The sequence below is a fragment of the Sapajus apella genome, unplaced genomic scaffold (genome assembly GCF_009761245.1).
Source record: "Sapajus apella isolate SASKATOON/1434 unplaced genomic scaffold, GSC_monkey_1.0 scaffold143, whole genome shotgun sequence".
Lineage (NCBI taxonomy): Eukaryota > Metazoa > Chordata > Mammalia > Primates > Cebidae > Sapajus > Sapajus apella.
This window is the reverse complement of record NW_022437083.1, coordinates 1,265,816-1,282,756: the sequence shown is the minus strand read 5'-3', so window position 1 is coordinate 1,282,756 and position 16,941 is coordinate 1,265,816. Positions and strand designations below refer to the sequence as shown.

At 43.0% G+C, this 16,941-nt stretch overlaps 1 protein-coding gene and 1 non-coding gene across 12 annotated transcripts in view; both read left to right on the top strand.

Annotated features, from left to right (window-relative positions):
- The window catches only part of ULK4 (unc-51 like kinase 4), a 630,679-nt gene that overhangs the window by 23,928 nt on the left and 589,810 nt on the right, over positions 1-16,941 (top strand). For 8 of the 11 annotated variants that reach the window (XR_004264542.1, XR_004264544.1, XR_004264543.1 and 5 more), the window contains exons 6-13: positions 1,452-1,553; positions 2,429-2,512; positions 4,912-4,987; positions 7,710-7,802; positions 8,956-9,071; positions 9,226-9,295; positions 11,080-11,176; positions 14,430-14,540. Coding sequence is in view for 8 of the 11 variants with exons in the window: in XM_032264294.1 (XP_032120185.1) it covers positions 1,452-1,553; positions 2,429-2,512; positions 4,912-4,987; positions 7,710-7,802; positions 8,956-9,071; positions 9,226-9,295; positions 11,080-11,176; positions 14,430-14,540 (749 nt within the window). In the remaining 3 variants the exon portion in view is untranslated. The remainder of the gene's footprint in view (positions 1-1,451; positions 1,554-2,428; positions 2,513-4,911; positions 4,988-7,709; positions 7,803-8,955; positions 9,072-9,225; positions 9,296-11,079; positions 11,177-14,429; positions 14,541-16,941) is intronic. The other 3 variants (XM_032264291.1, XM_032264292.1, XM_032264293.1) reach the window with 2 other exon arrangements.
- Positions 15,905-16,036, top strand: LOC116540685. Its single transcript, XR_004264553.1, has one exon. It is a non-coding gene; the product is annotated as a U8 small nucleolar RNA (small nucleolar RNA).

Sequence of the window (16,941 nt, the reverse complement as noted above, 5' to 3'; positions counted from 1 at the left end):
TTCCACATTTGTATATTTTTTGGGACAGAGTCTTGCTTTGTTACACAGGCTGGAGTGCAGCAGTGTGACCTTGGCTCACTGCAACCTTCACCTACCAGGTTCAAGCGATTCTCCTGCCTCAGCCTCTCGTGTAGCTGGGATTACAGGCACCCTTCACCGTGCCCAGCTAATTTTTGTGTTTTTAGTAGAGATGGGGTTTCACTATGTTGATCAGGCTGGTCTTGAACTACTGACCTCAGGTGATCTGCCTTCTCAGCCTCTCAAAGTGCTGGGATTACAGGTGTGAGCTATAGCACCTGGCCCACATTTATTTCTTAATTTGACTAGTTTAGGCATGTTCTAGGTATTGGAAGTCAGGACGGGAAAACAAATATTAACGAAACATCTATTTAGTGTTGGGCAGAGTACAAGGGCATTCCAAGGGCGTTATTTGTCTCTGTTTCCTCAACATCTAGTGCAGGCAGATATACCTTCCATGGATGTGTATGAAATGTGATAGCACAGCGGACGTCCTCCATGGGAGAACTTTGCCGTCACCTGTCAGGGCAGCAGTCACCTGTCGTGAGGGCACGCAAAGCTGCTGATCTGGCTGTCATGGGCCCTGGATATAGCATTTGCTGGAAGTCCTGCCCCAGTGGAATTTTGTTTCCAAAGCATTGGCAATTACTTACTTCCTAGAGAAAAGATTCTCCCTGGGAGGTGGGAGTTTGTTAGATGGGATGGACAGAGCGTGCACCAGGGAGAGACAGGGACCCTGGCCTCGGCGGGTGCTCTGCAGGGCCCAGCTATGTGATGAAGTGAGCTCACGTACCCGTCTAAAGCTTCCTTTTTGTCAGTGAACGAGGGGACATTCTGGCTGTAAGACATGAAATTTCTATGTAATGTTAAACTTTGTATAAAGCGTACGTGGCACACATGAGTGCTTTTCACTCAGTGTTTCCGGTTCTCCTGGGTGCACAGTAGGGTTGCACCCTGCCCCTGGTCAGAGCCAGTGCGCGTGAGCAGAAGTGACGTGAGTGACTCTGAGGTGGGAGTCAGTGCTGAGTCAGCTGTGTTCTCTCTCCCTGCCTCCACCTGGGGAAGCAGGAGCGGAGCTGGAGCCTCTCAGCCTGGATCTTTGAGTGACTGAGGATCCAAGCTTCTGAGATTTGTGATGGACGTGTTTAGTGATAGATACACCTTTGCTGTGCAGCCAGTGGGGTGCTGGGGCTGTTACTGTTGCTGAATTTAAACTATTCTAATTGAAATTTAAAATATTTTAAATTGACACACGTCTGCAAAATGTAACCTTAAAATTAGAAAACATTTACAAATGTGAAGTGCACATGAAGTTTTATTTGTGCACATGTTCCTCTCCTGCCCTTTTGCGCCTTGCCAGGCCTCTCCTAGGCAGGTCCCTGTTGGCGCAGTACGGATGCCTCACAGAGCTGTTCTTCATGCTCTGCTTTCAGGATCTCCTGTATATACAGCACCAGAAGTTGTGAGGGGTACCGACTTTTCCATCTCCAGCGACCTCTGGTCTTTGGGCTGTCTGCTTTATGAAATGTTTTCAGGTAACTGTTTCCTGAATAGGTAGAAAATCAGAGCTTGACTAAAACAAAGCCAGGTTAAGTCTATAGTTTGTGGATGTTTTACCTATAAGATGTAAAAAAACCTGAACTTTTTTTTTTTTTTTTTTTTTTGAGAGAGAGTCTTGCTCTGTCCCCCAGGCTGGAGTGCACTGGTACAATCTCGGCTCACTGCAGCCTCTGCCTCCTGGGCTCAAGCGATTCTCCTGCCTCAGCCTCCTGGGTAGCTGAGGTTCCAGGCATCTGCCACCACTTCTGGCTATTTTTTTGTATTTTTACTAGAGACAGGGTTTCACTATGTTGGCCAGGCTGGTCTTAAACACCTGGCCTCAAGTGATCTATCTGCTTCGGCCTCCCAAGGTTCTGAAATTATAGGTGTGAGCCACTGTGCCCGGCCAAAAAACTGACTTTATTACATTTTTATGTATACTGATTTTGGCTGAGCTGCTTGGTATCTAGGCGTAGGCAGATTCCTAGGAACTTTTTGACAAACAGATAATTTTTCATGGTAATAGTCTGGAATGCTGAAATCTGCCTAACTTAAAAATTGCAATTGTTAGACATTTTTGTGAAGATGGCTTGCACGTGTGTGTTATTCAGATGTGTTGAGTGGCCCATGCCAACGGTGGTTCCCAGTAGTGGTCCGTATGTGTGTTTGTGTATTTGTTAGGATGATGCCTTTGAACTAAGATAAATAGAAAATATATAGACAGTGCCTGGTGCATACAAGACGTTAAATAATTAGCTATTGCTGTATATTTTTTCTATAAATTGTACAATCTTGAAATATCTGTAGTTGAGGTTAGAATGGTTGGTGATAGCAAACTTCTTTAATTTTGCAAGTTTTCATGTGATTTCAGGAAAACCTCCATTCTTCTCAGAAAGTATTTCAGAATTAACTGAAAAGATCTTATATGAAGACCCTTTGCCACCTATTCCGAAAGGTGAGATTTCTTGTCATAAATGGAATTAATTTACATTTTACACTGAATAAAGTGCACCTTTATCCAAAGTTTGCTTTTATTGATTCATAACTCCCCGAAGGTATCTTTGTAAGTGATCCGAAGTTGATATTTTTAGAAATGTTAGTGCTTCCTTTGCCATTTTTTTAAAGATACTGAAACAGGGAACAAAGTACTAGTATATTTCCCATATTTAAAAACAAATTATTTTGTGCATCTGTGTAAAAAATGTATGGCTCAAAGAAGTCCACATCTGAAACCCTTGTGTGACACAGCTTTTTGTGTGTGGCATGTGCTTTGCACTCACATCCCATGTGGTCATCTGTCTCCTGTTGGAATAGGAATGAATCCGACATTTCCTTATCTTGATCAATCAGAATGCTACCCTCATAAGTTTTAAAAATCTTTAAAATTATATACAGGTGTAGTATTTGTAAAGTGTTGGAACTTTAATCATATAAATTGTGGTTAATATAACAGTCTATCATCAGCAATAATTTTTAAGGAAAGAAAAAGGCACAAATATAGTGAAACGTTTTACCGTATGTCGTTAAAGTTTATCTTAAGACCCATAAATGAAAACAGGATTTCACAAAAATCTTTGCTGTATATATATGTGTATATGTATGTGTGTGTAGATATATATATACATAAATATACATATATATGTCTATATTTTTTGAGAGACAGCATTCTGCTGCATCACTCAGGTTGGAGTGCAGTGGTTCAGTCAGCCTCCTGAGTAGCTGGGTCTGTGGGTGCGAACCACCAGGAATGGCTAATTTTTTAATTGTTTTGTGGAGGCAGGGACTTGCCATGTTGCCTAGGCTTGTCTTGAACTCCTGGCCATGAGTGATCCACCTACCTTGGCCTTCCAAAGTGCTGGGATTTCAAGTATGAGCCATAGTGTGTGGCTGTTACTATGACTTTTAACCATAGGCTGATGACCTGGATATGGCATGTAACTAATTTAAAAAGATAAAATATTATGAGATTAGTGGTATTGGACACTTGTAATGTAATGCTTTTTATTTCTGCTAAAAATCTTAAAAGAGGGATTACAGATATTCTAATCCTAGTACATTATAATGCAAAGCTGTTCAAGTTAGGAATACTTTAAAGAATAAAGTATAATTTATAGTTGAGCTGGGGCGAGGCACAGTGGCGAACACCTGTAATCCCAGCACTTTAGGAGGCCAAGGTGGGTAGATCACCTGAGGTCAGGAGTTAGTGACCAGCCTGGCTAACATGGTGAAACCCCATCTCTACTAAACACAAACAAATTAGCCAGGCATGGTGGTGCATGCCTGTAATCCAAGCTACCTGGGAGGCTGAGACAGGGGAATCGCTTGTACCTGGGAGGTGGAGGTTGCAGCGAGCCAAGATCATGCCATTGCACTCCAGCCTGGGCAACAAGAGTGAAACTCCATCTCAAAAAAAAAAAAAAGTTGACCTGGGCTCAGTGGCTTACTTGTAATTCTAGCATTTCAGGAGACCAAGGCAGGTAGATCACTAGAGCCCAGGAGTTTGAGACTGACCTAGGCAGCATAGTGAGACCCCCATCTCTACAAAAAATAAACAAAAATCAGCCAGGTGTGGTGGTGCATGCCTGTATCCCAGCCACTCTGGAGGCTAGGGTGAGAGGATCACTTGATCCCAGGAGGTAGAGGCTGGAATGAACCATGATTGTGCCCCTACACTCCAGCCTGGGTGACAGAGCAAGATCCTGTCTCAAAAAAAAAACCCAGAATAGTTGAAGACAAGTGTTTGAGTGTGTGAAGCTGGTGATCCTTATTGGCATTGTTCAGTAAAGAGAAGGCTTAGAGGTTTGTTAAGACTTAGTTTTTGAGATTTGCATTTCTTTTTTGAGACGGAGTTTCACTCTTATTGCCTAGACTGGAGTGCAACAGCTCAGTCTCGGCTCACCACAACCTCCGCCTCCCAGGTTCAAAGCAATTCTCCTGCCTCAGCCTTTTGAGTAGCTGGGACTACAGCCATGTGCAACCATGCCTGGATAATTTTTTTTTTTTAGTAGAGACGGGTTTCTCCATGTTGGTCAGGCTGGTCTCGAACTTCCGACCTAAGGTGATCAACCCCCCTCGGCCTCCCAAAGTGCTGGGATTACAGGCGTGAGCCACCATGCCAGCTGAGATTTACGTTTCTTTTTTGTGATCTAGGAAAAAATGTTTTTAATCTTTGTGTTCTGTACTTCTCCATCCTCCTTGTTAAATAGAGGATGTAATTATTAATGGAGTCAGTGTTCTCTTACGAATAATTTATGTGTTTAAAATACTGTTACTTTAAATGTTGATGTAGAATATAAAAATAAAATTGATATGTATTTACTACCTATTTTTTCTTGGAAATTAATTTGTTTATAGATTCTTCTCTTCCTAAAGCTTCTTCAGATTTTATCAGTTTGCTTGATGGGTTACTTCAAAGAGATCCTCAAAAAAGGTAGGGCAGTATTTCAGTTTTTAAAAATGTTTCTTTAGGGTTCTGCAAATGGAGTAAGGGACAGTATTTTAATCGGAATCAATAGTGGAATCTCTTCCCCCTTTTATGTACTTCTAAAATGGTGCTGTTCTTAATATACAAATGGCTATTCAAATTATTATTTTTTAAAGAAGTCTGACTTTGGATTAAAAGGGTTTCTCTCAGTTGGCAGGTGTTTTTAATCATGAGGAATTTTTGAAGTCAGTTTCTCCTTTCATGTATTAAATAGCTGAAAAATTTTCTTAAAACTCCCAAATCCAAGAAGTGCCATTTCTTTTATTGTGTATTTCAGGCTAAAACTGTTTACCGACCTAGGGGTGTTATTGTCAAGTTAAGGTGCTGTTAACTGAGTGATATTTAACGCATCCTGTTTTTATGACTGTCCTGTCATAATGGGCATATTGAGTGACAGGATCACAGGCACATGGTGCGTTTTGTGTGTTTCAGCGATGGCCACGTTAGAAACCGTTGTTGAGGGTGGGGAGCCGGGGAGGTGGCCCCGAGTGGGAAGGAGGTCCAAGCAGCTAGTTTCTGGTTCTGGGTCTGTCATTAGATAATTCGGATGGGGGATAGCAGGAGGGTTCAGTTTATAAAATGGGGAATAAATTTAGTGTAGCATGCACAAGAATCCATTCTTTTATTAAATATATTTTTAAAACTGCAGAAGGCAATGATGAGTTTTGTGTAAGCTGTAGGACAAACATCGTTTACTTACATTAGATTAGTGTTATTTTGGTGGATAGTTTTTCAGACATCTTTTGACAAGATGTAACTATACCTAATTTATTTCAGACGGCGTATCCACATGTTCCTACATTTATAACCCTGTGCTCTATAATGTTTTGCTTACATGGGACTACCCTGTAACCTACTTCTTTCTCTCATGGTACATTATGCATATTTTTCCATTTCCATTTCTGAGTCTTGCTCTGTCACCCAGGCTGGAGTGGGTGGTGCAGTCTTGGCTTACTGCAATCTCTACCTCCCAGGTTCAAGTGATTCTTGTGCCTCAGCCTTACAGGTAGCTGGGATTCCAGGCACATGCCACCACACTCAGCTAACTTTTGTGTTTTTGGTAGCGATGGGGTTTCATGATGTCGGCCATGCTGGTCTTGAACTGCCTCAAGCAATTCCGCCTGCCTTGGCCTCCCAAAGTGCAGGGACACCAGATGCTAGCCACTGTGCCTGGTTGCTGGGTCATTTTAAATGGCTGTAGAATGTATACACAATTATCTACAAAAAAGTAGACATTTGGAATGCCTCCTGATTTGAAATATGATATACATTGTTAACAGTAAATATCCTTTTGTGAATGTTTTTCATTTTTGGGGGTGTACTTAGGTAGTGATCTCTTTCATATGGATTTCTCCAAGTGGAATGGCTGGCTAAAGGCCAAGGGCACTTAGAAAGCTGGATACGTGTCCTGCATTCTAGGAACAGGTGCTGACGTACACTTCCAGCAACAGTGTGTTAAAAAGCTCCTTCCCTCCCGCTCTCGCCTGCAGTGTGCTCTACATTTTTGGCAGTTTGGTTGATGAAAATAAATTTTACTTCTTTGGCTATTTTTATTTCTCCATTAGTGAACCATAAGAGCTTTTTGTGTAAAGGAATATGTGGTTGCAAATTCTTTCTATTGTGTTTTACTTTTGATTAAAGTAATTTTTCTTTAATACAGAAATTTTGAATGATTAATCAACTATAAATTCTTTTTGTTTTACAATTTCAGTCAGGCTTAATTTTCCCAATCTGGTGAGTATGCCTACAGGTATACTCTATTAGTAGTGAAACTTAATCTTTCAAAAGTGAGCCTGAGTTTTAAATACAGCCTAATGTCACTTTAATGCAAGTGAACTAGCTAGGTAATTTTATTTTGACTCCTAAACAAGGTGTGAATGTGAAAAAATATATATCATTTTCCCCCCCGAGATGGGTGGGGGTCTCACTCTGTCACCCAGGCTGGAGTGCAGTGGGATTATCTTGGCTCACTGCAACCTCTGCCTTCCAGGCTTAAGAGATTCTCTACCTCAGTCTCCTGAGTAGCTGGGATTATAGGTGTGGGCCACCACACCCAACTAATTTTTGTAATTTTTGTAGAGATGGGGTTTTGCCACATTGTTCAGGCTGGCCTTGAACTCCTGGATTCAAGCAGTCCGCCCACCTTGGCTTCCCAAAGTGCTGGGATTACAGGTGTGAGCCACTGCGCCTAGCCTGCTATTCTTATTTATTCCTGAATGAAGTTCTAACGGAATAGTTGCAAAACTTAAGTGTGTCAGTCAGTGTAAATAAAATAATCTTGCCTCTGTTGTGAAGTACAGGATGGCAGGATCATAGATAACTGGTATATTTACCTCAGACTTTGTTTATAGACTCCCTTTTTTCTAGAATGGGTGGAGAACCCAGACTCTATGGAATTTAAATCCTGAAACTTCTAGTACTTAGTTAACAGCCTGTTTCATTCTGTACCATTTAAGTCTTCTGAATTATTTCTTTTGATCTCGCTGTCTAAAAGAGGTTAATTGCATACAAAAATGAAAGAATAAAATATAAAATGATTTCAAAGGTACACGTGTACCTTTAGGAGATAAAGATTGTGCAATCTGGTATGTGTAATTGGGACATGTCTTGGGAATTCTTGATGGTAAATCATGTTAAAGTAGAGTTTTAACATTTATGTTTTATAAAGATTAACTTGGACAGGGCTCCTGCAGCATTCATTTTGGAAGAAAGCTTTCGCTGGGGCAGATCCGAAAGTGAGCATCGACGATCTTGGTCTCAGGTAGATACACTTATCTTTGTGTATGGACACTCAAGCCTGTCACTGTTCTAATGATACAGCATCAATGACTGGAATTTCTCTGCTTTCTTAGTAGGAGAAAACCCAGCATTTGTTTAATTAAGGGTTGCCTAAGGAGTTTAATCATGATATTTTTGTGTTCTTGATTTTGCTTATTTTCTGATTGTTCTTCAGTCATTGATATGATAGTCATTAGTTCTGTTGCCAAATAAATCTGTTTTCCCACCTCCCAAGTAAATGGTAGGATCTTTTTTCTCTCCTTTAAGTTAGGTGTGGTCATGTGACTTGTTTTGGGAAACGGAATGTTGGCAAAAGTAATGTGCGTTATTCCCATATTTAAAATTGAAGAGCAGTGGTAATTTACCACATTTCTTCCTCGTCATGAGGTAATTGGGAAGAAAAATGTCAAAATGGAGTTCTTGTCAGCCTGGATCTTTTTTTTTTTTTGGAGACGGTATCTCACTTTGTCACCAGGCAGGAGTGCAGCGGTGCAATCATGGCGCAATGCAGCCTTGACCTCCCTGGGCTCAGGTGATGCTCCCACCTCAGCATCCTGAGTAGCTGAGACTATAGATATGGGGTACCACACCCAGCTAATTTTTGTATTTTTAATAGAGACAGGGTTTCACCATGTTGCCCAGGCTGGTCTTGAACTCCTGAGCTCCAGTGATTTGCCTGCCTTGGCCTCCCAAAGTGCTAAGATTATAGGTGTGAGCCACCATACAGCCTGTCAGCCTGGATCTTTTTATTTCTTTGTTTCTTTTCTACATTTAAAAAAATATGTTAAAAACAACAAAAAAAATAGAGGTAAGATCTCACTGTGTTGCCCAGGCTGGTCTTGAACTCCTGAGCTCCAGTGATCTGTCTGCCTCGACCTCCCAAAGTGCTAGGATTACAGGTGTGCGCCACCACACCCGGCTTTAGCCTGGATCTGAGGGACTGCAGTGACTTACTTAGCTTTCCTGCCAGTCTTTGATGGCTGTGTGCGTGAGGGAGGCATGAGGGTACGAGGTCCTGTAGCGATGCTAAATGTCAGGTGTAATTTGATGATCTTCTCCAACCTCTTCTTCTAACACAAAACTATAGAGAACTCCAAGGTCAGTTTGATTGTGTTGGTTTTCTCCACTAATGGCAGAGACATGATGGAGTGTTCCGGGCCAGAAGATTCCAGAGAGCTTTTGCAGAACCCTCAGAGTGGACAAGTGAAAGGCCACAAGAGTGGCCAACCGCTAGGTCACTCTTTCAGGCTAGGTGAGCTTTTATTTGAGCACATTCATGCTGCGTAGAATGCTGTTGGAAAGAGTTCCTAATTTCAGTGTTATTTCCCTTTAAATCTTGCATATATTATGCCTTGCCTATGATATTTTTGTTCTTTTCTGGGTAACATACTACTTTCCTGCTACAGAAAATCCAACCGAATTTCGGCCTAAGAGTACTCTTGAGGGTCAGTTGAAAGAATCCATGTTTCTTCTCAGGTAGGTAAAATGGAAAAGGGGGAGCAGTGCCGGACAAACGTTACATTTTCCTAAAGCGTTTGCTGTCTTGGTGCAAAGCATGTCACACGGAGATGAGAACAGGGATTTTAGTGCCAAATTCCAGTTTCACGCTGTTTTCAAAGTTGTAGTTAGGTACTGGCCAGTGAAATGTCGGTTTTGCTATATACAGGATTTTTGAAAAATTTTAACCAAACCAACTTGTTTTTACCAAACCAACTGATTGCTTACATTTATAAGGGTTACTGTCTCTTCATTTTGTTATTTAACTTAAAATAGAATTGAACTTAAAATTTCAGAAGTCCAGCTTGTTTGTTTTGTTTTGTTTTTGAGACAAGATCTCCTCCTGTCACCCAGGCTGGAGTGCGGTGGCGCGATCTTGGCTCACTGCCACCTTCACCTCTCCTGTTCGAGTGATTCTCTTGCCTCAGCTTCCCAAGTAGCTGGGACTACAGGCATGCACCACCACACCTGGCTAATTTTTTTTTTTTTTTTGGAGATAGAGTGTCACTTTGTCGCCCAGGCTGGAGTGCATTGGCGTGACCTCAGCTCACTGCAGTCTCCACCTCCTGAGTTCAAGTGATCCTCCTGCCTCAGCCTCCCGAGTAGCTGGTATTACAGGCACCTGCTACCACTCCTGACTAATTTTTGTATTTTTAGTAGAGGTGGGGTTTTGCCACATTGGGCAGGCTTGTCTTGAACTTCTGACCTCAGTTGATCTGCTTGCCTCGGCCTCCCAGAGTTCAGGGATCACAGGCATGAGCTGCCATACCTGGCCTAATTTTTCTATTTTTAGTAGAGGCTGGGTTTCACCATGTTGGCCAGGCTGGTCTCAAATTCCTGACCTCAAGTGATCTAACTGCCTTCCTCTCCCGAAGTGCTGGGATTAGAGGCCTGAGCCACTGCACTTGACCCTCAAGGAAATAATTAGAAAAGATTAATGTTCTGAGGGGAAGGATTTCTTAAAATGTGAAAAGCTCAGGCCCATGCATTGGCTCACGCCTGCAATCCCAGCACTTTGGGAGGGTGAGGCAGGTGGATCACAATGTCAGGATGGTGAATCACATCTTTAATAAAAATACAAAAATTAGCCAGACGTGGTGGCAGGTGCCTGTAATCCCAGCTACTCGGGAGGCTGAGGCAGAAGAATGGCTTGAACTGGGGAGGCAGTGGTTGCAGTGAGCCGAGATCGTGCCACTGTACTCTAGTCTGGGTGACAGAGCAAGACTCCATCTCAAAAAAACAAAACAAAACAAAAAAAGTGAAAAGCTCAAAATCATAGATCCAGGAAAAGTGCAGCGGCCCGTACAGCATGGCAGGCGTTTATGTGTGTAGAGGGACCTTACACATAGATGTGGATTGTAACCTACTTGCTACTTATTTTAAATAGGTGTCAGGGTAATTTCCTCTTCAACAATTTTCTGACATACCGCTACAAATATTTTCCGTTCTTCGTAGAATATCTGATCTAGGGTTTTATTTATGTTAATCCTGTCAGTACCAAAAGACATTTATAAAAATTAATGTTTGAAGGTTTCTACTTAAAAATGAGAATGTTGTATATGGCATGGAAAGTATAAATAAAAGAAATAGTACAGTAGCCAGGAAATTGATAGCAGCTATAAAAATTATATCAACAAATGCGAGATCATATGGAATCATCATACTCTACCAGTTTTCATGAGACATGTTTTCTTCCAGAAAACAGTAAACAGAGAATAAAATCTCTGAAAACTGAATAACATTAACTGGTGTGGATTTTTCAGTTCTCGTCCTACGCCACGAACTAGCAGTGCAGTGGAAGTAAGTCCTGGTGAGGATGTGACTCACAGTTCACCACAGAAGACTTCTCCTTTGACCAAGGTGAGCAGACGTGGGAAATTTTCTTTCTACAGAAGATGTAGAAGCTCAAAAGAATAATTGTAAGTTGATCAATGAATTATGTTTATGATTTCAAAATTCACAATAAGATCATTTTTCCTGATGGCCATGGGTTTTCTTGTAAGTGCTGTGAGAGAGAGAGCCCATTTAGGTGCCCCATGGTTGATCTTTTGGTAAGACCTTCCTTGAGATACAGTTGACCTACCATACAATTCACCCATTTAAGGAGGACAGTTCAGGCTGGGTGTGAATTGTAATTCTAGCACTTTGGGAGGCTGAGGGAGGAGGATCACTTGAGGGCAGGAGTTCGAGACCAGCCTGGTCAACTTAGCAAGACCCTGTCCTCACACAAAAATAAAAAAAAACTAACTGGGTTGATTCTACCTTTGGGCTGTGATGAAAATGCTGCTGTGAACATTTGTGTACATGTTTTTACGTGGATTTGGTGGTACACCTGTACCCCCAGCCACATGGGAGGCTGAAGTGGGAGGCTTGCTTGATCATAGGAGTTTCAGGCTGTGGTGAGCTCTGACAGCCTGGGTGACAGAGTGAGACCCCACCTCTTAAAAAAAAAGGTACAATTCAGGGACCTGTAGTATATTCAGAGGTGTGCAGCTGTCACCACAGTTAACTGTCTCATCATCCAGCAAAGAAACTACCCATCAGCAGGCACTGCCGCCGGCCACCCCACGTTTCTGCCATTCTTCTCCATGCTCATTCTACACAACCTGGCCATGGACTGCTGCTGGTCCGTGGCCTCTTAGGAACCAGGCCACGCAGCGGGAAGTGAGTGGCGGGCGAGTGAGTGAAGCATCTGTATTCACAGCCGCGCTCCGTCACCTGCATTGCCGTCTGAGCTCTGACCCCTGTCAGATGGGTGGTGACGTTCAACATTCTCAGAGGAACATGCCCCCTGTTGTGAGCTGCCCATGTAGGGGATCTAGGCTGTGTGCTCCTCATGAGAATCTAATGCCTGATGATCTGTCAGTGTTTCCTGTCGCCCCAGATGGGACCGCCTAGCTGTAGGAAAACAAGCTCAGGGCTCCTACTGATTCTGTATTCTAGTGAGCTGTATAATTATTTCATTACATATTTCAGTGTAATAATGAGAGAAATAAAGTGCACTGTGCCGAGCGCGGTGGCTGACACCTGTAATCCCAGCACTTTGGGAGGCCGAGGCGGGCAAATTAGGAGGTCGGGAGATCGAGACCATCCTGGCCAACATGGTGAAAACATGTGTCTACTAAAAATACAAAAATTAGCTGCGGGTGGTGGCGCGTGCCTGTAGTCCTAGCTGCTCAGGAAGCTGAGGCAGGAGAATTGCTTGTACCCAGGAGGCGGAGGTTGCCGTGAGCTGAGATCGTGCCACTGTACTCCAGCCTGGCCGATAGAGCAAGACTCTGTCTCAAAAAAAAAAAAAAAGTGCACAATGAATGTAACATGCTTGAATCATCCCCAAATCGTTTCCCCCAACCTGGTTTGTCTGCAAAACTGGTTCCTGATGCCAGAAAGTTTGGGGACTGCTGGCACCAGTGGTCTCATACAGTATATGCCCTTTTGTGCCTGGCTCAGTTCACTTAGCCCCATGTCTTGAACGTTCACCCATGTTGTAGCAGGTGCCAGAATTTCATTTGTTTTTAAGGCTGAATAACATTCCCTTGTATGTGTTGAATAGGCTTTGTTATCTTCCCGTCTCTTGATGGATACCTGGTTTGCCCCACCTGTTGGCTATTGTCTTTCTTGCGATAGCCATGCTGTTTCACATCTAGCAGGTGTGACAGTCCAGTGATTGATTGAGACGGGGTCTCACTGTGTGGCCCAATCTGGAGTCTGGAGTGCACTGGCCTGATCTTGGCTCACTGCAACCTCCCCACCCAGGCTCAAGCGATTCTTCTGCCTCAACCTCCCGAGTAGCTGGGATTACAGGCACACACCACTACCATCTAGCTAATTTTTGTATTTTTAGTAGACGCGGGGTTTCACCATGTTGGCCAGGCTGGTCTCAAACTCCTGACCTCATGATCCGCCTGCCTCAGCCCCCGCAAAGTGCTGGGATTATAGGCATGAGCCACCACGCCTGGCTTCTTTGTATGTTTTCTTGTGTCTTTCTTCCGAGTTGCAAGGGGCATCTTGGGTTTCCAGGAACTTCCTTAGCGAGCTCCTCTGTTCCTTTATCCAAGTCCCTTCCTTGCTCAGTTTTGAATAACTTGTTTTTCTTATTCCTTACTTCACAGATTTGCTTTTCTGTTTTATTTAGTTTGCTAGTCATTGTTTCTTTTATGGTTCTTAAGCATAAATCCTCTTTTTTTCCCCCCTGTTAGCAAATACTGAGGCATAATACTAGGAATACAAATTATATTTAAATAGAGCACAAAGAACCATCTCAAAGGAATAACTGATGGTGAATGGTGATTCATTTTATTATGTATCAACTCTAACTAGGCTTAATAAATAATTGATGTTTAACACTCAGGTAACAGGTCTGTATTTAAGTCTGAAATTTGCGTGTGTGTTACAGCTTCAGCTTCACGTTGAATATTCTGTAAAGCAGAAATAAATTGATTAGCATTCTGTGAATGAAAACTGAAGCCGTGGGTCAGTCGCAGTGGCTCATGCCTGTAATCCCAGCACTTTGGGAGGCCGAGGCAGGCAGATCACCTGAGGCCAGGAGTTCGAGACCAGCCTGGCCAACATGGTGAAACCTCGTCTTTAGTAAAAATATAAAAATTAGCTGGGCATGGTGGCATGCACCTGTAATTCTGCTACTTGGGAGGTCAAGGCAGGAGAACCACTTGAACCTGGGAGGCAGAGGTTGCAGTGAGTTGAGGTGGTGCCACTGCACTCCAGCCTGTGTGATGGAGTGAGAGTTGGTCTCAAAATAAATAAATAAATAAATAAAACAGCTGTGCTGGTAATTAATCGAAAAACCAATTTGCCTCGTCACAGCTTAGAACATTGAACTGTAAATATCTTTTTTCTTATCCAGCCTTACTGGTAACATGAGCAATTCAGTTACTTTTGCAGAGTCTTATATTTTATCTGTGAAATGGGAATGATGGTACCTACAGTTCAGGGTTTTTGCGAAAAGCAAATGAGAGCGCAGGTGTCTTGAATAGCAGTTGAGGCGCATCGATCTAGGTGACCTCTAGCAGTGGTGTCTTCCTCAGCATCTTACTAGTTCAGTCTTTTGAAGCTCTACATTCGTCACAGAAACGAAGTCTAATTTTTGTTCCAATTTCAGGCTACAAGTGGACACCTGAGTCAGCAGGACCTGGAATCCCAGATGAGAGAGCTTATCTACACGGACTCAGATCTTGTTGTCACCCCAATTATCGACAATCCAAAGGTGTGGAAAGGCCCGCTTAGCACTGAGGTGTAGACCTCCCTGAGACCTGAAATGCGCATGAGGCTTTCGTTGGGAGTGTTGTTTACGCTGTGACCGTTCCTGTTTCTCTTTCTGCTTCTGTCTCACTTACTGTGCCGTGTCTTGCATCTCCTGTCCGCCTTCCCTCCACTTCCCTGGAGTTGTAAGTTTCTCTCCTGTGTTTTGATGAGTCAGCTCCGCCTCTCACTGTGGCTTTCTTCCACATGGCACGGAGGCGCTGCCGCCCTCTTGGCCTCAGAACTTAGCTCTCATCCCTTCGTTTCTCCACGTGCACTACTGCGAACCACTCTAAATATTTTAGTCTCTAATGTGTTTTGAAGGCAGAGGCGGTCAGAGGGCAGCGCTCAGCAGGCTTGGCTGGGCAGGCGGATCACACAGAAGCCCTCGCCTCTCACAGGCTGAGACTGCAGGGGAGACGGTGGGGAGACACGGGGGGCTGGAGGGGTCACGGTTCACGGTGTACTTCCAAACCAGTGCCAGCTGTCTTGCTTCTTGTCTTTGGAATATAATACTTTATGGCTAGGGGATAGATAATGAGTATCTGCTCTAAAAAACAAATGCGTTCCTGAGTCCCTCTGTTTCGTCTTGACTTCTAGCTCCCCACCATGCTCACATTCCACTTATTCCCTATGTTAATTTTTCTGCTTTTTCTTTTTAAAATGTCTTTTTCTGTATTAATTCATGACTGTTTTCTTACATCTCATTGGGAACATTATTGTGCTTTAGACCACAGGGATTCTTGGATTCCTGCTTATTTTCTAGATAGCATTTCATATAGATTTTTTAGCTGTTTTTCATAATGGAGCTAATTCTTTTTGTGAGTTAACGTGTCTGGCGGAGTAACTTTTTATGCTAAGTTTGATGCGCATTGGGGGATTTTCAGAGTGGTCTTTCTAGAACAGTGTGTGGTATCTTTCCCGGGGTGTCTAATCTTTTGGCTTCCCTGGGCCACGCTGGAAGAGGGATTGTCTTGGGCCACACATGAAATACACTAATGATAGCTGATGAACTAAAAAAGCAAAAAATGTGCAGAAAAATCTTAAAATGTTTTAAGAAAGTTTACAAATTTGTGTTGGGCCACATTCAAAGCCGTCTTGGACTGCCTGTCAATTTTCTGTGTCTTGTTTTCCTCCTGTGACCGTATTTGATAGTTTCTGGGAAGCCTTAGTGAGTGGAAATTTTTGTGTTGAACTTTTCATTTTAAACTGCTTTAGCCTGAGGAGAGGCTGAGGGTTCCTGTGTACCTTTACCCAGCTGCTCTTATGTTGGCATCGCAGAGGCCTGTCGTCTAATTAACAAGGCCTGGGCATTGACGCTGCTGTAGTCAGTCAGGCGGGGTAACCCTTACCTGTTCCTCCTTGTGGAGGGCAGTGGAATGTGGTCATCGTGGTTGCAGGATACGTGGCTGATGTCTCTGTGTAATGAGGGCTTGCAATGTCCTAAGTGATCTTCCTGAAAAAGAAAGGGAGAAATAAAAGAAAAGCTGAGTGTAGTGCTGTTGACTACGCTACCAGACTTCCTCGAACTCTCCCCGTTGCCTTAATGTCCTGTCTTTCCGTCCCAGGAGGCCACATTACAGTTAGGCGTTCTGCCTCCTTAGTCTCCTGTCGTCTGTCCTAGTCTTTCATGGCCTTGTCAGTATTTCTCAGACTTTGTCTTTCATGAACTTGACACTTTTTTTTTTTTTTTTTTTTTTTTTTTTGAGACAGACTCTCCCTCTGTTGCCCAGGCTGGAGTGCAGTGGGGCAATCTCAGCAATCTCAGCTCACTGCAACCTCTGCCGCCTGGGTTCAAGCGATTCTCCTGCCTCAGCCTCCTGAGTAGCTGGGATTATAGGCGCCTGTCACCGCGCCTGGCTAATTTTTGTCGTTTTAGTAGAGATGGGGTTTCACCATCTTGCCCAGGCTGGTCTTGAACTCCTGACCTCATGATTTACCTGCCTCAGCCTCCTAAAGTGCTGGAATTGCAGGCTTGAGCCATTGCGCCCGTCTGTTGTATTTTTTTGTAATACATGTTATAAAACGTGTGACTCAAGTCCTTGACACTTTGAAGAGCAACTGGTTGAGTGTTTTGTACAATGTCCCTTAATTTAGGTTTGTCTAAGGGTTTCTCATAATTAGAATGATATTATGAATTTGGATTATGAGATTAGAATGAGAATATGCATTTTAGTAAGAATACTACAATAAATACAGTAATGCTCGTTACTTACTTTATTAGTAAAGGTTTTAAAAATATTACATAGAGAAGTTTTGCAGAAGTTAGGTATAGAAATGATGGTTGCTTTTTTAAGTCGAAGTCTCAAGATGAAGTATCTGACTGCCCTAAGCTCATGAATCCAACTACATGGTTTCTTCACATT